At 35.0% G+C, this 23478-nt stretch overlaps 3 protein-coding genes and 1 long non-coding RNA gene across 5 annotated transcripts; 2 read left to right on the forward strand and 2 right to left on the reverse strand.

The window, feature by feature from the left end:
- The first annotated feature begins 209 nt into the window (after positions 1-209).
- On the forward strand, positions 210-4949 carry LOC109101698 (ORM1-like protein 1). The gene is made up of 4 exons (XM_042730522.1): positions 210-352; positions 2354-2536; positions 3859-4010; positions 4300-4949. The coding sequence occupies exons 2-4, from the start codon at positions 2363-2365 to the stop codon at positions 4433-4435; spliced, it is 462 nt and encodes a 153-aa protein (XP_042586456.1). The 5' UTR covers positions 210-352; positions 2354-2362; the 3' UTR covers positions 4436-4949.
- A 116-nt stretch (positions 4950-5065) lies between these two features.
- On the reverse strand, positions 5066-7980 carry LOC122138368 (probable inactive tRNA-specific adenosine deaminase-like protein 3). Its single transcript, XM_042730507.1, has 2 exons — positions 7647-7980; positions 5066-7089 (listed from the first exon to the last, which is right to left on the reverse strand). The coding sequence occupies exon 2, from the start codon at positions 7041-7043 to the stop codon at positions 6027-6029; it is 1017 nt and encodes a 338-aa protein (XP_042586441.1). The 5' UTR covers positions 7044-7089; positions 7647-7980; the 3' UTR covers positions 5066-6026.
- Positions 7981-8821: 841 nt separating this feature from the next.
- Positions 8822-10646, forward strand: LOC109058287. 2 transcript variants are annotated; one of them, XR_006155508.1, is made up of 5 exons: positions 8822-9123; positions 9396-9530; positions 9727-9838; positions 9924-9996; positions 10546-10646. It is a non-coding gene; the product is annotated as an uncharacterized LOC109058287 (long non-coding RNA). The 2 variants fall into 2 exon arrangements; XR_006155507.1 differs by having other exon boundaries at positions 9396-9838.
- Positions 10228-23396, reverse strand: LOC109058297 (ankyrin and armadillo repeat-containing protein-like). Its single transcript, XM_042730467.1, is given in 24 exon segments — positions 10228-10977; positions 11057-11103; positions 11194-11390; positions 11501-11610; positions 11802-11919; positions 12249-12407; positions 12529-12651; positions 12725-12831; positions 12922-13083; positions 14324-14477; positions 15752-15770; positions 15772-15991; positions 16221-16389; positions 16480-16727; positions 17595-17699; positions 17930-18138; positions 18709-18910; positions 19356-19394; positions 19471-19693; positions 19785-19965; positions 20077-20192; positions 20988-21151; positions 21237-21674; positions 22654-23396. Coding segments are annotated over 24 exon segments (4233 nt in total). The 5' UTR covers positions 23219-23396; the 3' UTR covers positions 10228-10819.
- Between the last annotated feature and the right edge of the window lie 82 nt (positions 23397-23478).

Consider the following 23478-nt stretch of genomic DNA (forward strand, 5'->3'; position numbering starts at 1 on the left):
AAGTATAAAAGTTCTTAAAATAAGCCCATATTTTAGAATGTTTTCATGTTATTGGTATTTTATATTTACAAACGGTCAAATAAAACTCCACACACTGACTGACTAACTAATAGCAACCCAATTCTTACCCTATAATAATAAAAATATATATTTGACTCTGTTAGTGGTGTTTCATTTTGTAAACATAATGCCTTGTGGGGGGCGTGTCGCGCCAATCTCGCGAGGTTTGCGCTCCTAATCCCGTTAGCCGCGATAGCCGTTGTGCTAGCGGAGTGGTTGCAGTGAGTCAGTCCGCAGTGCGCGCAGCGGAGGCCGGCAGCGCTCCAGCCTGCTTCACCCGAACGCAAACAAGGTACCGTTACTTACCTCTTATGACACCAACTCATTTGTGCAGCTACTTTAAAACCAAATAGACCAAAATCGGCCGACAAAGGGGGGATTTAAGTGCTTTTATTGATGTTTGAGATGTTTAATGGAAGTAGAGTGAAACAAACGCAACTGGTGTTTGTTATGAAAGCAGCTGATGCTAAATAAAGAGCTTTACTCACGCGCAAAACCTAAAGCAAATCGCTATAATAGCACAGACTGGAGAATAAGCATGTTTAAAGAGTGTTATTTAAGTGCTAAAATGAAAGAAAGCAGTAAGCTGTGCAGGAATAAGAGTGTTTTGTTATGTAGCTGTGCTGCTAACTCTATCTGTGTCATGCACTTGTTTATCTCCTGCAGCTGCTACTGAAAAAAACAGCATTAATTTTTATGTAATATTTAAAAAAATGTAAATGCTCAGCCTGCTGTCTTTATCGTTAACGTGAAGCTACGTATTAGCAGCATCTATTCAGTATTACTTCCTCTTAACTGTTTTGCTGTCTCAGTGGAAGTTAAAAAAACATATTATATATATATTACACAATCAAAGAGTGAATCATATTTAAAGAAGAATCAATTGAGTGGTTATTGACAGATAACCGTAGCAGTACTTAAACCTTTGACCCCAATCTGTTTGGCTTTTATTGCATTTATTTGTATGAGAGTAATAATAAGAGAAAAAAAATAATTTGTGGATGTTTTCTTTAATTGTAACATATATCAAAAAGCAGTTGACTTGGTGAGTAGAAACCAAGATGAGTGAATGATTTTGGTGAGAAATCATAAGATGAGAAACAACCAAACAAGTAAAGCTGTATGTTAGGTAACGCTGAACTTTGACTTTCGAACAGCTGCACAGAATGTGTACCATGGCAGATAAACCAAACAGGCCATAAAATGTCACTTCCACCCTTTTGCTCTTCCAAAAAAGAGCTGAACTCTTGCACATAATTTGAATTAGTTGACTGGCATGAACAGTAAAGCATTAGGGCAAAATACTATAAAGAATCACCCCATTGTGTGTTTGTGAACATGCTTCTGTTGGCAGACGACACATCAGCTGTAAGACAGCTTCCACTCTTTGCTACTATTTTAAATCCATAAAACAACTACAGATTGTAGATTTTAGCATAACTGATCGTTCATTTGAATAGTTAACAATCAGCTTTACATCTTATTTCACTGAAATTAACTAGACTGCTGCTAAATAGATTACTGAAATGTTATTTTTAGTTTTGACGAAAAAAAACACTTAATCACAACACACTTTTATCTATGTTAGTTGTTTTATCAATTCGTTGTTATAAGTTGATTGATTAGCCAAATAATTTAATGTTGGTTCTTTTTTCATTTCTTTTTTTTGTCAGATTTAATCATTTCCTTAAAAAAAAAATTAAATGCAAAATGTTGTTTTATTTATTAATTATTTTATGTATTATTTAATTAACTGCATAATTAACAATTAAGTAATCCGATCTTTATAATTTAATTATTTTATTTATACACATTTTGTTGCATATAATGTATATTTGACTCGCGGTTTCCATTTTGACGTTTTGGACTACATAAAAAAAAATCATGTGTAGAAACAGTTTTCACTCAGAAATTGCGGTAACACTTTATTTTAAGGTGTCCGTGTTACACGTTACTTATTATTATTATAACAATAAATTATGCATTATTACATGCAAGTAACTCTAACCCTAACCATATAGTAAGTACATGTAGTTAATTAATAATATTACTCAGTACTGAAATGTATAATTACACTGTAACAAGGACACCTTAAAATAAAGCGTAACAGAAATTGCTAGTAAATTTCACAAACAGTAACAAAGAAACAGCGAGTAGCATTAAATTAAATATGCAATTGTTAAATAGAAAATACTTATTCAGTTTTTCTTGTAAAATGCGCTTCAGTAAACTGTTTTATTCACAACTACTAAAACTCATGTTTTACAGTGTACTGTTTTTTGTCTGTCGACAGAAAAGCAAGATGAACGTCGGTGTGGCCCACAGTGAAGTCAACCCAAACACCCGTGTGATGAACAGTCGAGGGATATGGCTGACATATGCGCTCGGCGTAGGAATGCTTCACATTGTACTGTTGAGCATTCCTTTCTTCACTGTTCCTGTTGTGTGGACCCTCACAAATGTTATTCACAATTTTGTAAGTGTCCCCTGTTGAATAATCCTTTGCTCTACCCCATTTCGTTCCCCCGTCTATGGCTTGTCATTTTCTCAGCGGCGCCCTGAGGCCAGTTGGGAGTCTCGACAATTGATGCTTCCTTAGTAGTCTGTGTGGCATTGTTATGTAAGGACTCGCTCGCACAAAGATTCAAGGTCAACAGCATGACATCACCAACCAAGTTTAAGCTCTCTGGCACGTGATGATGTATGACAGCTTGCGCCACAATGATAAAGGGATACTGTAATCTTTCTGTTGTCCTGATGTGGAAGACAAATTTAGCAAGTATTGTAAGTCTGCAGCGATTAGAGGGAAGTAAAGCTCTCAAATCTCATTTGCAAAGAGGTTTTGAGACTTGTTAAAGTCAGGGTTAGTATAGTTAACTATAATAATCTTGAAAAAATGTTGTTTGCCCATACAGTGAAAGTAAGTAAGGTCCAGTGTTGTTTTGAAACGCTTTGACTTTCATTCTTCATCTATCCATTTAAGCGTAAAAAGATCATTTAATTAACCCAAATAGGACAACCCTGTTACCCTCATGTCATTCCAAACCCAAACTTTGGTTAATCTTTGAAAGACAAGTAAAAGATATTTTTATTGAAACCTGAGAGCTTTCTTAGCTTTGAAAGTATCTAAAACTTAGAAGATCAAGAAAGGTCATAAGTTGCTTTATATGATGAACAAGTCTAATTTAGGCTTTTTTAGACATAAATGCATACATGTGCATCACATACGGCAAGCAAAGAAGTTTGATGCTGGTGTTTGGTTTGCTCTGTATGTGTGTTGAGCACTGTTTAGATGTAAGTAAAAGCCTAAATTAAATCTGATCATCATATAATGTGATCTTTTCACAATACTTGAATTAAGCCACTCAAAGCCCATGGATTCATTTTATGATGCCTTAATGACCTTTTTGGATCTTCTAAGTTTTGGTTACAGTGAGTTTTAATGGAGGGACAGAAACTTTATCACGTTTTGTCAGTCTCTGCGCCACGAGTGGGCCCCAGGGACACCACTTCAGTCTCTGTGCACCCCCACCATACCTAATTCTATTGAGGGGGCCCTATTTCTACCACAAAAAGCAAATGCCCCACCAGTTTGGCACGGACTCTGCTTTTCATTAAAAAACTTGAATATGTGTTTAGAAGATCAACCAAAGTCATGCAGGTTTGGAATGACTTGAGGGTAAGTAAATGACAGAATTTTCTTTTTTGGGTGAACTATCCCTTTAATATTAAGAGGTCCCATTGTTACAGCATTTGAGAATGGTGTGACATTTGGATCATCTTTCTATCGTCCCGCAGGGTATGTATGTGTTTATGCATGCAGTGAAAGGGACACCATTTGAAACCCCAGACCAGGGCAAGGCAAGACTTCTCACACACTGGGAACAGCTGGACTACGGCGTGCAGTTCACATCATCTAGAAAATTCTTTACAATCTCACCAATCATTTTGTAAGTTATTTTTGCCATCTTTTGCACAACGTTTACCCTCTCAAAGTAATGTTTAACAGACCTGATGTAGGTTTTTAAACCTATTTCATCTTGTTACTCACCATGAAAATGTCAGATGTCATGTTAAAACACCTGCCAACCAATTGCACAATATTTTGAACTAAATATAAAAAAATCAATGGAATGTTACCTAAATGTGAATGGTGAATACTAGACATATTTTTGACCTTTATCATATAAGATCCTCTACTTATTTTGAAGTGTGTAACACTGTTTTTTTTCTTTGCAGGTATTTTCTCGCCAGCTTTTACACGAAATACGACACAGCTCATTTTGTGATAAACACAGCTTCGCTTTTGAGTGTTCTCATCCCAAAACTGCCACAACTCCATGGAGTCAGGATCTTTGGAATAAACAAGTATTAAGGCCAGTGTTCAGAGGGCACAGACCAACTCGGAGCTGTTGCCTGATGTGGGAGAGGAGATAACCCTTTGTACTTTGTACCGCACTTGTGTACACTTAGCAGTTTTGTACAGTCTGTGTAATTGTGAGTCTCTTTGTTTGATATATCTTGAGAAATTGTTGTAGGGACATGTTAGGAGGACAATTCCACAAGCATTAATAACTTAAGATATTTAATGTGTTTTCGTTAGTTGTTTTGTGGTCCTTGTGGATCTGGGCTGGCCCAGGTTTCATGGTTGTTATTTTTTTTTTTTTCTCCGTTAATTAGTTTTTGTTTGTTCAAATGTGCTCACAGCACTGATACACTAAGATAGTTTTATGCTTTTAGCGTCACTTCACATTTCTGAATACATTCATAGATAATTCCATGAATTGACAAAATGTGTTTTTAGAATCATTTAAAAGCCATGAAACCGTTCTGCTGTTTCGTTAATGTTATCATTGCTTCAGAGACAAATAAAAAGTCAGTTTGCATGATTTCCTGAAAAATATTTGTTCATCACAATACTGTGCAGTTTTGTTTAATGTCTTGCAGCTAAACATTAACAAAACTTTAAAGCTTTTAAGTACTTTCAACGTGAAATCTAATCATTTAATACATATTTCTGGTCTCATTTTGCACATTTTATCAGTGTACATTATTTCAAAGAACATTTCTTTATTTATTTTGAACGGCTTCCTTTGCCCTTCCCTACATTTTTTCATCTTCTGTTTGAATCAGAGTATTTCATGTTGACTTTCAGTTCAATTTCAGTGTCATTTTAAATGTCCGGATCATTACCAAGCTTCGGCAGACTATCATGTTTCTTTGCTCTTTTCCGTCACAGTATTATTGAAGTTGAGAAACTGTAACATAGACCCATTAAACTATTTGTATTCTTCCACTTTCTTGTCTTTTGACAATATTCGCAAAGGCTCGGCTGTGCCAATTGTTTTGTCCTTTTGTTTTGAGAAGAGGAATGAACATAGTATGTGGTGTGTTTCATGACATGCTGCAAACAAATAAAACTTTGCAAAGTATTAGAAACTATGTTGTTCACTAGAAAAATAAATTGTGTGAAATAGAAAATACATTTAATGTAAATCATAAACTCATGCAATCATAAACACCACTGTTCAAAAAAGATTTCCTAAATATTAAGAAAGTTTTTTTGCTTGCAAAGGCTGGATTTATTTAAACAAAAATACTGTAACGTTTTGAAATATTTTATATATTAAAAGAACTTTTCCATTTTATTATATTTTGAAATGTAATTTATTCCTGTGATGTCAAAGCGGAAATTTAAGCATCATTACTCCAGTTTTCAGTGTTACATTATTCTTCAGAAATCATTTAAATATGCAGATGTGGTGCTCATAAAACATTTCTTACTCTCAATGTTGGAAACATAAGACATGAATTGAATAAGAAATATAAAGGTAGACAACGATTTGTAATACTTTTTATTATGGTCTTAAACATTTGGCTGTAGTTAGAAATGTAAAAACAATTAAAATGTCATCATAAATGTCAATGTAATATTGCCTCCAATTATAAAAAAAAAAGAAAAAAAATCACTTTTTGTGTAAAGCCTCACATGCATTTAGCATCACACCTTTAAACACTTCAAAGTGATGATTTAAATCTTTTTGGCAGTGAATTTTATACTTGGTTCCCAAGGCACCATCTGCAGAGGGCGCTCCATAAAACACTCTGTTGATTCTTGAGTGCACCAAAGCCATTGCACACATCACGCACGGCTCTCGAGTGATGTAAAGGTCATATCCGGTGCAGATGTAAGGCAAACTGGTTTCTTCGGCATTGCATGCATTCCTAAAGGACACAGAGCTGCTAAACCGACAGGCTGGATATTTCTCATAACTGTAGGCGCCTCCTCCTTGCCCACAGGCCACGAGATCGATACAGACCATGACAGCATGATGGAGCGGATGAGAGCCGTGCTTACAGTCATGACCCACTGCAACAATCTGCTCAGATTCTGGGTCAACAATCACGGCACCCACCGCATCCATTCCCATCTTCCCGCCGGATTTTGCAGCCTCTACAGCTGCCGTCATGTACTTTTGCATTTTAGCTTTCTGATCAGCAGTGAATAACTGGCCTCTGAGAGCAGACGTCACTTGTTTGTCCTCGTGAAATGACGTGGGCCAGTGTTTACTAGCTTTTTCAAACTGCGGTCTGGTCAGTGGAGGATTGGCGGGTATTTCGACAAGGAAAGGTTCTCCCAAACCACTGGAGTCTAAAGACTGTGAGCGAAGCAGATCAGCAAGCGTAACTACTTTGCAGTCTATCACCTGCACATCCGTGGCCAAGCACACAATGACTTCCAACGGATGAGAAGTGCTTTTGTCTTTGCAAGCCCTCACTCTTTTTATGTGTTGCAGACCGGGTAAAGGGTAGATCAGGGAAAGCTCTTTGACCAGGCGAGATGTTTGTCTTTTCTCGATGATAGGTGCTGCGTAGGCCAGCAACAATTCAGTGTCCTGGGACTGTTTGTCAGAGAGAACTGGAAGAACATCCCAAGAGTCACATCTGTCCATTTCTTTCCTTCGTTTGGCTTGTGGCTCCATCTTGTTCTGTTCATTTAATAGATTGTCAGGGGTTTCCTGATGTCATCTGTTGAAGCAGAATGTGACAGGAACAGTTATACTGACTGAAAAACTGAGACTCAAGATGTCCTCATCGATATAGTTCAATAAATCTGTGTTACTTGAAATAAAATGAGTTTTCTCATTTTCATTTAGTTTAACAATGTACTAAAATAACTACAAGCAAACTGAAATAATTAACTAATATATAGACATAAAAAACTAATACAAATGACAAAAATACACACAAAACAATACAAAAAGAAAATAGCCAAAGAAAATAAAACCTTATTCAAAATATTATAGACTATAAACATAATCATACTAAAATAACAGTCATGCACATTGTAATACAGAGATGTATCTAAATGGATAGTGTAAAAACAAAAAAATGTTTTAGCGGGACAACAGAAAATATAATATATATATATATATATATATATATATATATATATATATATATATATATATATATATATATATATATATATATATATGCTGTATCAGTTTGTCAACTACCTAAAAACACAGAATGAATGAATGAATTTGAATTCAGAAATACACGTGCAGCTGATAGACCTTTACCTTATTTGGCGGAAACAATGGACTTTAATTATCAAATAAGTTAGAAGTTGTCCAAAAACCTTCAGTTAGCAGCCAAGTGTGAAGAATTCATCTAATTCTGTGTGAAACATCTCTCCCATGTGAGTCTTGATCCCTCCTGTATTATTATCCCATTGGAAACAAGCGATAATGGTTCCGTTTTGCTCTTTATTTTAGACTTATAAGTCGTTTAGCTATGATATTATTACTAGCATACTTATTTATTCATCGAATGGGTATAAATATCTGTTTTTCGATAATACTATTTCTCATTTTTATCTTAAAGAAGGTCTAACGGAACCCAAGTTTACGTTTGTTGCGAGTAGGGTGTATTTATAAGTAACGCCTTGATCATACAGGGTCATAAATTAAGTTTTACAAAAAAAAAAAAAAATACACGTTTAGCAGTGTTTTCGAGTCACTTAAATTGTTGAAGCGTATGTATGCTTTCAGATTACCGTCGAGTTAAATCAACCAGTGAAGCGTCAGTGTGATCAGCATGCTCTGAATGGAGCTGCTCGCTTCTTATATATATATATATATACATATATATATATATATATATATATATATATATATATATATATATATATATATATATATACATACATACATATATATGTATATACATACATACATATATATGTATATACATATATATATATATATGTATACATATATATATACATGTATATATATATATACATATATATATATATATATATGTATAGTATATATATATATATATATATATATATTTACATATATACATATAGATTTACATATATACATATAGATTTACATATATTTAATAGTCTTCGTTTTCATTTAACAAAAACAACACTGACTTTACATTTTAAGCTATACAGTAGCTTTAAGAAACAGATAAGTAAAGCCATTATTCACTGAAAATAACAGCTGCAGTAACTATTCACTATTCACTAGTCATTGTATAGAAAAAACAGCTCGGATATTCCGCTATAATTGTACTTCTATATAATTTTACTTGTTTGTGAGAAGAAACACTTTTTCATTTTCACACTGGAAGTTGGCAGGCTTTTAGTTAGTAGTGCTAGTAATGGATTAGTATGTTGATTTTATATACCTAAACTACTAAATTAGATTTGTGTGTGTGTGTGTGTGTGTGTGTGTGTGTGTGTGTGTGTGTGTGTGTGTGTGAATTATGTCATCCAAACCAAACTTTTAGTTCGTTTTTGTACATTTTGTGTTTAGGTCATTTTCAGGTCAGGACTATGTTTATAAATTCCAAAAATAGCAAAAAGGTGATTTAAAATATACCGTTTTATATACATAAGGTAAGGATAAAAATTACTGCTGAATCAGGTGCATTTAATTTCATTCATTCTCTTACAGTGCGGGTGGAATTATCCCAACTGTGGCCCAACATTTCTTCTACTTGGCAAACACTGGATGTAGCAGCCGAGACACTTTAGATAAGGTACAGTACATCAGTTTCAATTACAAGGAAAGCAGTAGGATGTTTATAATATAAACTGTTTATTGTTCCTTTCAGTGACATACTGCTAGAAGACTTTCTCTTAGGAATCACCCAGAGTGCTCGACTTTGAGCGGTGGACAAGCCATAGAGCTTCTGGCGAAAGAGGGGGATCGATATATATATATATATATATATATATATATATATATATATATATATATATATTGTGTGCAGTCCAGTTATTATATTACCGTAATGTTATGTTTCCTCAGGTGTTGAAAAAGGACAGTTATTATCATGTGTTAAAGCCTCACAACACACTGTGGCGTCTCATAGCCAAACAAACACATCGTGCCCTTTTGTTCTGTAAATCCAAAGGTCTTCTACCACAGCATAATCCAACTCTGGTAAATTCTCAGCACTCCAGGACCTGGTTGTGGCATTTCATTTTAAAATTAACTCGAGCTTGGCTTAATCCTTTCACGATATTTAAAAACTTCAACCAATAAATGCCTGTGGTGAACTGACATTTGGTAGAAATTTCACTCCAGACTTTTTATCCCAACCAAAAATCTACTCTCCCACTTGTTTCCGGAGGAGCAGCAAGTAATGAATACATCAGACAGACTTTAAAAATTGTCACAGATGCCACTGGATTGCATCTGCTTTGCCCTCCAACAAAATTTTGCACTGATAATGGAGTGATGATTGCGTGGTAAGAGCATAAAAATGGTGCATATATCCTTACAGCCTTGTTGACGTATAAGACACTGACTTTTGTTCCTCACTATTGTTGTTAGGAATGGCATAGAGAGACTAAAGCAAAGAAAGGGGATCATGTCCTATACCGAAAAGGTCAACTATGAACCTACTGTAAGTAAGTTAAAAAGACATTTGCTTTGTCAGTAAATAAATTGGACTTATTTACATTTTCAATGCATGTTTCTGGTCTTATTGTGCACAATTCAATATCAATTTTTAAGTTTTAAAAAAAAAGGTTGTCTTTGTAATCTTTTATCAAATAAAATGTTTTTTAACGTTTATATTTTAAAATCATGTATTTATTTATTTTTAGTTGCCATTTTTAAGATTGAATTAAGTATTAGCTTTCCATCAACTCAAAAACCCCACTTTAGGAAACTCTGATGTAATGTGCTGTTTAATGCACTTCTTGTTGTTGATAAAGAATGGAATATGTGTTGTTTCTCTTTATGTTTTTGACAGTGAGATACAAAATAATCCTATTTAAATCATAGGTCAAAAGTCATCAAATATAGTCCGATTAGATTACCAGAAATGTGTAATCTAATAGATTACATTACTAATTTTCATCATGTAATTTGTGATCAGTAACAGACAGTTTGTAAGTAATCTACCAGCACTGATTGCATATGATAGGAGTCTGTTTTATTTCATTTTTAGGGACCACTTGAATTAGACATCACTTCAGAAGTTAAAGATGCTGCAATCAGACTTCCCCCATTAAAACTTAGTATAAACTCTTGACATGCTGTTGAAAGGACATTTCCTACTTATTAATAAATGATTATTTATTTAAAGAAATGTAATTGTTTCTGGTTTGCTTTAATGCTTTAATTCAAAGTTTATGATGTTATTTCTTTTCAATCACCTTTTGGTTAAATTTGGTGTTAAGGGCAATGCCGGAGATCATGACCTTTCATGTATTTTCATTCATTCAATATTTTGGGGCACTGTTGTAGGACGTCTGTCCCATTTTGACTCTAGGGTTGGCGGTTCTGGCCCTCTGTCTTCCATGGTGTGGCAAAGGAGCTGTTGTTTCTCTGTCACCAATTGCTGACCGGCTACACCCATCATTCACTCTCTTTGCCAGTCCTGGTGAGAAATGATATAGCACAAACAGCTGTATGCAAGAAATATTCCTCATTGCTTTGTCATAAGTCAATTGAAATACCTTTATTATCACGATGAGGCACAGGAGGGCCGCCATTTATCTCCAAACTGCAATGGAGAAAACAGAAAGAAAACAAATTATGCATGTGAATTATCAAAGGCCTCATATTCAGCTATTCCTGACAAAATATAAAGCACCTGAGAGACGGAAACCCTATTCTTCTCTGTCTTTCGAACTCTGCTGTAAAGAATTGCGATATTCTGGCATCTTTAGCTAAATTCTCCATTAGTAGGTCATATATGTGAGGGGATTTTCTACATTTGGCCAGAAGCTGTCGATGAGCATATCGATTGGAGGTCAGGTAACCCAGAGCACTTGCACAAGCTGTTCGAACCTAAAATGTAGGAATGAATAATAGTTTCAAAAATCTTAGATATATACTGTTTTAAGCACTTATTTTTGTTGATTGGGAAACATTGAATTAGCTAATTAAACACAATCAACCTCTTCATCCTCTGAGTCCAGATGAGCAGAGAGATGCTCTACAGCACCCATGGTGACGATCGCATTAGTAATACCTGCTCTTGTGTGAACCAGGCTAGCAAGTAGTTGTGCTGGAGTAAGACAAGATGAAATGTTACACAAGATTATTTTCTCATTTTTTTATATATATATTACCATTCAAAGGTTTGAGGTCTGTAAGATTTGTTAATGGTTTTCAAAGAAGTCTCTTATGCTCACAAAGTGATGCATTTATTTGATAAATACATTAAAACAGTAATATTGTATATCAGTTTAAACTTACCTGTAATGACCACAGTGGTGGATTGGTCAGACTGCAGTAATTCAACAAGAACAGTGACTCCCCTTGCAGTCAGAGTCACTTCATCTGATCCACTAATTACTCTGGCTAACACAACTATCTGTCAAACAAATGAGGAGTCAGTTCAATTAACTGTTTTTCCAGCCCGTAACAGCTTTTCATTAAAACATCATAACATCTGTTCATTTTCTACTATGTGAAATGGGTTTCTTGAAAACAATGTCTGAGATCACATTGAAAACCTGCCTTTTTTTATTTTTTGGAGTTTGAAAAGTAAAAAAAAAAAGTTATGATGCAAATTGGACACTATCTTGGATATGTATTCAATAAGATTTTATTAATTTAGAAAAGGATGTAAAATAAATTCCTTTTTGACTGCAGTCTCAGACTTTTGGACCCCAATGTATATGTTCTGAATCTTCTGACTACCTGAAATGCAGCTTTTGCTCTTTCTGTCTCATTGTCAGAACTCAAAAATATCTCGTATGTGTTCATTAGAATTCTTCCTGTTTGTCGAATTGCCTTCTGTTGGGCTTTGTTGTTGTAAGCAAACAGGGACAATGCATGTCCGGCATCCAGACAAATGCTCTGAAAGAGAAGACTTGCTAAGCAGTTCATTTAAACAAACACATTCAGAAGATCAGTGGCATCAAATGAGCGCCGTGAAATATTTCAAACCAAGATTAAAGTGGTATAAAATTTAAATTACTTTGTTTTCAGCCCCCATGAGCTCCAGAATGATATCGTAAGAGAAGTCCTCTTGTTCCCAGAATTCCCTCTGGAGTTTTTGGTTCCCCAGCAGCACGCAGGCAAGAGTCTTAGCCACTTGCACCTAATGTGATTTAAAAATACTATGAAGTAATTTCCTGTTTTAATCTCATTTCATTTTTGAAATTAATGCTTACCTTTACCTCCAGAGATTCATGGGTTTTTAAAAGCTCTAATAATGTCGGAATGGCCTTTTCTCTGTAAATAATCTTTTGACTCTTTTTATTAGTAGTGAGTGCCACTCCTGCAACCACAAAATAACAGGTTTATCATTTGCACTGTAACACAAAGCCATTTATATCAAAGAAATGAAAGAAAAAGTGTGAGATACTACCAATGCACAAACAACCCAGAGCTTTGATCACACTGAGCAGGGTCTTCAGTGTTGTTCGAGACCCTCGAAGCAAACGCACCAAAGGCAGCACCCCATACTCCCTGCAAAAGCCATCCTGATGGGTTCGACTATCTCGGCTAAGCGCTATTGCCGCTCGGCAGCCTGTAAAATGACAAGATATGTGCAGATAACATTCAGGTTGAATTATTTGTTCGAAATTTGTAACAATATGTATGGAAGCTTGTTTCTTCCAGGGCATAAAAAAATGGTAATTCTAACTTTTTCTCACAATTCTGAGAAAAATATAAACTCAAAATTGTGAGATGTTAACTCACAATTGTGAGTTTAAAACTTAAATTGTGAGATAAAAAGTTGCAATTTTTTTTTAAAGGAATTGCGAGATGTAAACTTGCAAAACTGAGAGAAAGAAAAATGAGAATTCAGAGAAAATGAAGACAAAACTGTAAGATATAAACTCAAAACTTGAAGCAAAATAAAGTCAGAATTGAGACGTTAACTTTTATTTTTATTCCGTGACTACACACAAAAAAAAAAATTACGAAACGTAAACTTAGAATTCTAAGAAAAAAGATGCAAGATTTGCGATTCTGAAGAAAAAAGCCAGAAATGTGTGGTTAACTTGCAATTAGGATTTTATAAGTTGCAATTCTAAGAAAAAAGTCAGAATTGTGAGATATAAACTAACAATTGCAAGGAAAAAGTCAAAATTAACTATTTATTTATATTAAATTTATACTATATTTTTATTTATTTATCCTTTTTTTTACTACTGTTTTTTATTCCATGGCAGAAACAAGCTTCCATACTTATGAAGGTGCGGACAGTTCTGTCTGAAAAAGATTTTTACGGAACATCTGTCTGACAAAATGTTTTAACAGAAGATCCACGGGAGACATGATCCAGACACCTGAATGAAGAGGAAGCACTCTTGGAATATAGCATCGTTTTGAAATCACAGCCCGCAATCGGGTCATACTTTAACACTAATAGCAATACAAGAGACACAGCAACTCTTGTAAGCAATGTTTACGGAGAAACCCACAGGGGGAATGACATTCCACTGTGCATGCCTTCCTGTCTTATGAGTCTAACAGATCAGTGCTGTCTCAAGACAGGAAGTGCTGGCCGCTTACCCGCTGGACCTGACCTGTTCTGTCAGTGACAAGGAGAAGCTCAGGTAGTCAATCTGCTCAGTTTATCCAGTGCCTGTCAACACGTAGTCAATGGGAAGCTGTTTTTATTGCATTTGGTGCTTCTTCTGTCTGGACGACAGCTTTGCAGTGAGTGTTACTTACATTCATGGGTGACTGATTGGTTGGATGGAACTGGGTGATCTCTTTTGGGACGGTGTATAATGAGATCAATTTGTATCTGGCCTTACCCACGTATTGCATTTTGTCTGAAGAGGACAGAAGAAGGTCAAGGATGACCGGGTAACCCATCTGCTGTGCCATGAGCTTCTGTTGCTTCAGAGTTTGTCCTGCCAGGGCCCATAGAGCTGTTGCACCCTGTTCCCGCACATCCAGCTGAAACACCTGAACACAGGGCAAAGTTCAGAAAGAGTTTACTGTGCCAAGGGTTGACTTGAGTCAGCTGATGCGAGCTTGACTAACGTGACCTGCCAGAACTGATGCTATGCTTGATTTGATATGAAGGCGAGACTAAAAAAGCCAAATTACTAAAGAATTAATTAAATTTACTAAACTTAAAAAATAATATTTAGACGAAAGGGTCTTTTTGTTAGAAAATGGATCAAAGTTTTTTATTTATTTATAATATTATTCTAAATAAATTACTAAAAGCATAAATTATAAGCACATTAATAACTAAATTATTGAAAAAAATAATATTATTTTTGAGTGATTATGCAATTTTCTGACATATACTAATAAGAACAATCCTATAAATAACTAAACTTTAGTGTAATATCTATATGACAGAATCTAATAGAATTGGCTTGTAGCTTAACTTTTAAATGTTTTGTTTTAATTTTAATGCTAGTAAGATAACATAATTTATAAATATATAATTTAGTAAATTAGTGTTTAAAAACATGTTAAAAATAATTTGACGTGTGGTCCATAGTAGCTGCATCCATATCCACTATGTCCATATTCATTTCACTGTTACACAATAATACTACATTTATTTATAATGTGCTCTTCTTATATCCAAAGTACTGCAACACATACAATAAAATAATAAAACAATATAAAACAAAACATTAAAATCCAATTAATGTTCCTCCTCCTAAGCAACAAAACCATTAAAGGGGTCATATGATGCGATTTCAATTTTTCCTTTCTCTTTGGAGTGTTACAAGCTCTTGGTGAATAAAGAAGATCTGTAAAGTTGCAAAGACTAAAGTCTCAAATCCAAAGAGATATTCTTTATAAAAGTTTCAGAAGGAGGAGGATAGAGGAGAAACAATAATGTACAATATGTGGAAAATAATGTTTTTTTTTTTACTTTAAACCGCATAAACACATTTCATTATACCAAATACACAAAATAATGTTCTTTTTAGCAGCATCATATGAGCCATTTAAAGCAATTCCTCATAAATTCATACTGTGACATAACAGTTTATGCACTAATGGATGCTAATCATATTTTTGATGGGTAAAAATTTTAATGGCAGTTCTCCAGAAAACCATTCAGAAAAACCCAACAGTACATAGTGTGACCAAAAAACTTTATTCTAAGTCATCCCTGCATTACTAACACTGTATGTTCTTGAAAAGTGAAGAAAAATGGCTTGATTACCCAGAGGCAACATATTTAAATACTAAAGCTGCTGTTACATTACCTTTAAAAGTTGTAAAATCCTTGGCAGCCGATTGCCTAAGGAAGCACTGTTGGATGGCAGGATTTTGACTGGCTATGGATTCAAGCGCTGTGGCTGCCTTGACCTTAACAGGAACCTTCCTCTCTCGCAGGGCTTGCACCAGGACACTGACCGCTCCTGCCTCACAGATGAGCTCCTGGTTCTCCTGGTGACCCCGAGCCAGCTCTGCAAGAGCCAAGCAGGCCTCTTCCTGTAGTACTTCTTTCAGACAAAAACACAGCTATTTAATCTAAATGCAAATGAGTAAGACTCAAGAACTTCTTCTTTTGTGTTTTACAGAAAAAGAAAAAAAAAACAACAGGATAAAGTTTTGAAATGGCATAAGAGTGACTAAAAATTACAGAATTGATCTATGATCTGTTCAGACATTTCACAAAACAGAGACTTGTTGTCTGTTACTACTGCATATTTTCCCGGAAGTAAACAGTACCAGAGTTCACAGACAGGAATTCAACAAGATGTGGAACTCCTCCAGCATGTGCAACAGCGGTTTGGTTGCACGGGCTTTTGACGCATAGTGTACGGATGCATCTGACAGCATTTACCAGCACATCTTGGAGGTCAGAGGTCAGGAGCTTGACTACCGAGGCCACCCCACCCTAGGCAAAAAAATTTGGGGGCCTTTGTTTAAAACAGATGTTTTAAGATCTTTAAGTGTGTATAAGCAGCGTAAACATTTCTTGACTCACCAACTGAGCAATGAGGTTTTGGTGCTGTTCACTGTGTCCTGCCAGATCGGCCAGTATAACAGCACAGCGAGAGTGCAGCTCCGGCTGGTGGCCGCTGAGGAGCTTGATCAGCACTGGTACGGCACCATGATGCACCAGATCTTCACAGACTTTCCTATTCTCTGACATATGACACAGCACAGCTGTAGCCATACACTGCACCACCAGTCTATCTGAACAAAGGAGGCCCACCAGCACTGGAATACCTCCTGCAGTGCAGTGATTATTATTAAGCCGAAACACAATGCAATCTGCTAACATTACTCAATCTTCCAGCTCAGTGGTTCTCAAATGATTTTACCTCAGAACCCATTTTTTTTTCAACACAGTACAGAGTTTCTTCAGGTTTTATGAAGGAACATTTTGAAGGATTAAGGAATAAATTGAAGGGAACACAATATATCCATATGTTCTCTAAATGTAAATGTCTATGGAGCACATAATGAATTGTATTAGCAACACCTTAAATGTTAACTTTCAACCAATCTCCTTTTTTTTTTCTTTTTTTTTTACATTTTAGAAAAAAATAGCTGGAATATCTCTGTTCTCAACTACTAAGATATGGTAATAACTTGTATTATACATTCTGATAAAAAAGTGCTGTTTTTCTTCAGTATTTTTGTTGTTTTCCAGTGCAAATGTTTAAAGATTCATAAATCAAAATACATTTACTTGAGAAGCAAAATAACATAAGGTAAAAAGTCTTGTTTTCTATGCTCTGATTTAAGCGCTTTTTAAGGCCTTAATTTGTGGAAGGGTGAATTAAGACTTTTTAAAACCTTTTTAAGACCTACAGAAACCTTGACAGTACTAATATTGTTTACCATACAATAGTATAAAAATGCTCAAAATATTGTAGTAGGTTGCTGAATATGAGAAATATTCCATTAAATTGTATTAAAAATTATTTACATTGTAATTTTCTCGCTGTCAGAATAGTCATGTGACCAATTTTGGGGCCAGGACCTACCAGTTGAGAACCATTGTTCTAGCGTTTATCTTTTTAAGTAGCAGAAATGATGTAAAATGAGATATATGAAATCAGCTTGCTTATCAAGACTTTATATATCTATGACCTGCTTTCATTATATCCTCACAGGAGGACTCAATGTTTACACAAAGAGCCTCAAGGCACCTGAGGGCCATCTCCAGCCGTCTGTCGTCCTGGCTCTGGATCATTTCTGCAAAAAAAAAAAAAAAAGATGGAGATCAGGCAAGTCATTAAATCACAAATTAAAAATAAAATAAAATGTGGAATATTGTAATTAAAAATGTGTTGTAAATGAAATGTAAAATTCTAAATGAGAAGCTTAATGATTTCTGTCTGATAATATAAATCTTTCTACAAACAATAAAAGTTTAGTTTTAAATGCTGAAAATTTGGAATACACTTAAATCTACAATATCATACCGACAAGAATCTTCCACACAGGAAGCCCATCCAAGTTCAGCTGAATGAGGTGCCTAAGGACATCTGTGTGAAAGTAAAGTGCTGCCAGGTGGACAGTGTTATTGCCCTTGCTGTCTTCCTCTCTCCAGTTTGCCCCAGTGGACAACAGGACGTCCAGAGCTTCCACTGAACCCGAGGTCGCTGACAATAACAGCGGTGAACTGCCATAACTGGAAAAAAAAATAAAAATCATCTTGCATCTTTAAAAAACGTGTTACTGATTATAATGATGAAACCCTATTAAATAAATGAATACAGTTCAAATGTTTGTGGTCATTAAGATTTATTCTTTTGAAAGAAATTAATACTTTTATTCAGCAAGGATGCATTAAATCTATCATGAGTTGCCTTATAATGCGTCAAAAGATTTCTATTTCAAAAAAATGCTGTTCTTTTGAACTTTCTATACATCAAAAAATGCAGAAAGGAAATGTATCACTGTTTACAACAATGATAATGATAAGAAATGTTTCTCTAGTACCAAATCAGCATATTAGAATGATTTTTGAAGGATCATGTGACGCTGAAGGCTAAAATAATGGCTGCTGAAAATTCAGCTTTACCATGACAGAAATTAATAACATTTTAAAATATAGGCTACTAAAGTAGAAAACAGTTATTTTAAATTGTAATAATAATTCACAATATTATAAACTTCAACTTTGAAATGTATACTTTAAAATATATACATAAACATATATATCCTTACAGTAAATTTATTGCTAAAATATATCACATACTCAGCAGTGGTCTTCATCTCCAATAAGGCAGGGTCTTTCCTACATAGTGCTTGAATACATGCCACTTGGTCGTAAAAAGCTGCAAAATGAATAGCCTTCCAACCCCTCTTGTCCACAAGTTTGTAGTCTGCTCGCAGTGCTAGAAGACAGTTTAGGGATTCAAGGGAGCCACATTGTGCAGCCAGGTGCATTGGAGTGAGCCCTAAAAGGGGAATGAATGTAAAAAAACCCACATCTTTAGACACATTGAGCCAGGTTTTACATCTATGATGCTAAACACCACTGGTTGCATCAAATATTGGTTTCACGTAATAAATAAAGCACAATAAAAATAACAATACAGTTAGATGTGTTATACCAGGTTTGACATAATTTTTCTTTTTTTTTTTTTTTTGCCTTTTTCAAGTGATTTTGATAAAAGCCCCTTAATATATAAGACATATTATTACATAATATATATATATATATATATATATATATATATATATATATATATATATATATATATATATATATATATATATATATATATATATATAATACATATTTAGATATTAAATAAAAAATATTAATATTGGTTGTCTTTTTTTTTTTTTACATTTTACATTCTTTTTCTTTCAGGATATGACAGCTTTAATTACCCTTACCTGCTCCTTCTAGGAATGGACCTCCAACAACTGATTTTCCTGACAATACAGAAAATGTAACGTAAGAACAAATAGAAATGAATGTAAGCTTTTAATGCATTTGTGTTGCATTGACCTGAGTTAGTGAATCTCTCGCTGCGTATCTGGTTGAGGTTGACTCCTGCCGCAGCGAGCTGGAGGATGATGTGTGATTGGTTGTTGGCTGCAGCGTGGTGAAGCAGAGAGAGACCCTGCTCATCAAGAACGTGCAGATGGGACGTCGGGTTCCTGCGACTCAGTGAGTGAAACGCTGCACACATTCCTCTCTCTGCTGCTGCCTTCAGCCCAAACGCTACAGTCTGAGTTAAAAGCACATTTCCATGTTTAAGTACAGAGTATGTACAGTGAGGGACTCTGAACCCAAAGTATGAATTGATTGTCAGTTATTACCTTGCACTTTATGGCTTTTGTGTACCCAAATGTTTTCTTGAACTGCTCGTGTAGCTCAATGTCTGTCAAAGGCAGTCTCTTCCCTTTGAGGATTTTGATGGAAGTGTTTAAAGCCCCCCACCACTGAATCATGTTATGTTGAGGATAAAGCGACTCTAACTCAATGCAGATGACATTATAGCTGCAAAACACAAGTGTATGTTAGATGCCATAAAACACAACATTTTAGGTGTACAGCATTTATTTCATTGAGTATATAATTGCATGCATATATAATATAACCAGTGCTGACCTTTTCCCTTCAATCTCACTGAGTGGAATTGGAAACTGCGTTTTATAAGTGGAGTCCTGACGAAGTAACTCATAAAGGTAATTGGCGGCTTGAGTCTGAAGTGTTCTGAAAGCTACCTACACAAAAAAAATGTAATATCTATTTAACCGAATTAAGCATACTGTATCATACTGCTGGAAAACCTGTTCTGCCACACAAGAATTTCAACTTACTTTTTGGTCGTATAAACCACTGCACCAAATTGCATATTTTTACTCAGTTGGGGCCTCTGAATAAATCTAAGTTTTTTTTTTCCTACTTAAGCATGAGCTCCATATTCTCCTATGTCTCCTATACTATATGAGCCACTTTAAGCATTAAATAGGATACTCAACAAAATATTTAGGGTTTTTTTTTCTAAAGGTTGGATAAACTGATCCATTCATTCCAAAGAAAATAAATAAATTAAAAAATATATTTTGACTATTATTTTAGGCTTTACAGGGTTAACACCATAAATAATCTATTTAATACCTAAAGTACACAGCAAAACCAATACTTTTCAAATTAAATGGTCATTATTCTTTAAATGTTTGAATATTTGTTTACTTTGCTTTGATTTATATTAAAAAGGAATTTGTATGGTATACCCCTAGTTTTGCATATGTGGATCAATTTTAGGTAATTTTTCATCTGTTGTTTATGTATTTAATTTGCTATGATGACAATGATAATAATAATAATAACAATACTATGTTATTATTATTTTATTATTATTTTTTACTTCATGTTTTATTATTATTATTACAGTTATAGTTGCATACTTTACTAACAACTAGAGGGAAATAAACTTTGCATTTTCTGAGTGTATTAAAGTAAGTATTAAAACTGAAAGTTGATTTAAAAAAAAATGCTTAAGACTCAAATCTCACCTTCATTTCCTCAGTGATGTCATCAAGAGGAGGAGTCCCCACGTCGAATTCGATCCCTCCGTGAAGGTGAAAATACTGATTCTGCTTCTGTGGAAAGTGCTTGCAGGCAAAGTCTGGTCCGAGGAGATGTGGAGGAACCTCTCGCTCTGTTTTCAGCTTGTCATCTTTAAGCAAAAAAACAAAGCATCACCAATGTCAATCCACCCACATATGAATCAGACATAGCAGTGATCAAAACACAATGCAAACCTGACAAAGGTGGGAGCATTTGAGAAAAATTAGGAATCAGCATCTTTTTCCTCAAGGATATCAGCAGGGGCACCAGGAACGTGATGAGTTTCAGATAGACGAGGTCCCTGGAGACTTCTGCGTTCCTCTCGAGGTGCTTCCTCACCAGACTAACGTGGTCTGACAGCCTCTTCTGTAGCCTCTGGTAGGTGGCCAGATCAATGTTGTCCTCAGTGAGTCGGACCACATCAGACAGGCTGTGAGACGCCTCAAACACGAACAGATTTTGGTGCTGGCGGACAGAGGTCAGGTAGGCGCTCAGCTTGATCAGAATGTTTTCAGAGTATTGTGAGAAGAGGTTCTCCTCCTCTGTGCTGTTGGGTTCATAAGTTGGGTCTACATCCATGTACTCCTTATAAATGTCCCGATAACATGGATCATCTGAGATGTCTGTTAAACCTGGTGATACAAATCAGTAGATATTTTCCATTTTCAATATAGTACAGGTCAAAAGTTTGGAAACATTACTATTTTTAATGTTTTTGAAAGAAGTTTCTTCTGCTCATCAAGCCTGCATTTATTTGATCAAAAATCCAGAAAAAAAAAATAATATTGTGATATATTATTACAATTTAAAATAATTGTTTTTAAATTTATTATACTTTAAATTATCATTTATTTCTGTGATGCAAAGCTGAATTTTTAGCATCATCACATGATCCTTTAGAAATCATTGTAATATGATGATTCATTATCAAAGTTGGAAACAGTTCTGCTGCTTAATATTTTTTCAGAACATGTGATACTTTTTTAGGATACTTTAATGAATAAAAAGTAAAAAAAAAAATGTTTTTTAAATATAAATATTTTGTAATAACAATATACACTACTGGTCAGTAATTTGGGGTCAGTAATTTTTTTTCTTTCTTTTTTTTTTTAAATAAAATCAATACTTTTATTCAGCAAGGATGTGTTAAATTGATAAAAAGTGAAAAAATATATTATTAGATTTTTTTTTTTTTTTGAATAAATGCAGCTCTTTTTAACCTTTTATTCATCAAATATATTAGACAGCAGAACTGTTTCCAACACTCATAATAAATAGGAATATTAGAATGATTTCTAAATGATCATGTGATAGACTGGATGTTACATGTGACACTGAAGGCTGGAGTAATGATGCTGAAAATTCAGCTTTGCATCACAGGAATATTATTTTTTTTTTAAAGTATATTCAAATAGAAAACTTTTATTTTAAGTTGTAATAATATTTCACAATATTACTGTTTTTTCTGTATTTTTGATCAAATAAATGCAGGCTTGATGAGCAGAAGAGACTTCTTTCAAAAACATTAAAAATAGTAATGTTTCCAAACTTTTGACCTGTACTGTATATATCTTTCATGTCTGTTCTAGATTGAAAGACCTCGTCTCTCACCTGCACTGAGGAACTCTGTAAGCACATCTTTCTTCGTTTGAGGAACACCATCTGAATCCACGGCCATGATGGACCTCCATAACTCAGAGAAGCGCATTCGTTTTTCTCTAGGAATGTAACTCCCGTGCCAGAGAGCCTTCATGGTATAATCTATGTTTATTAGTATCTGGCCGACTTTTGTGTCGTTATATGCTGGTGGTAGCTGGCACGTGGAGCTCTGGTCATAGTTGGGTACCAGACTGACGACGGGGAGTTGGTTAAAACCATATATTCCCAGAGTCAGCTCCCTCACAATCTGGTGGACCGTTCTGTAATCCAGGGGCAAACCGGAGTCAAAGGGAGCCAGAACAATGATGTTGGGCGCTAATATGTTCCTCATTTGTCTGATGATGCCAGCGGGTACATCCACCGGCAGGTTGTGTTCCTCAGCACTGAACAGCCAGTTACAGGAGGTCAGGCTGAGCACTTCTTGCAGATCTTTGCGGTCATATTTCTGAAGTAAAGACTGAGCGGTTAATGCAGCACGAACTGCCTTCTCGCTGCTCTGATCTGTTGGCATCGCCATCAAAACTTCATCTGTTTTTTTTCCTGATACAGAGATATGAGTGCGATAAAATGAAGGTAATTAATTCCCTTTCGAAAATACTATTAAGGTCCCATTTAAAAGAGTTGAGTTGTCTGATTAAACTTGTGAGTTTGAAGAGCGTTGCTCTTAGCAACCAGTGACGCAGACGCACATTGTCGGTTCTGCGATTCTTCGGATTAACCGATAGATGGCGCTGTTGCGCGCGTCCGCGGTCAGGTCAGTGCAACATGTAGGATTAG

The sequence above is a fragment of the Cyprinus carpio genome, chromosome B9 (genome assembly GCF_018340385.1).
Source record: "Cyprinus carpio isolate SPL01 chromosome B9, ASM1834038v1, whole genome shotgun sequence".
NCBI lineage: Eukaryota > Metazoa > Chordata > Actinopteri > Cypriniformes > Cyprinidae > Cyprinus > Cyprinus carpio.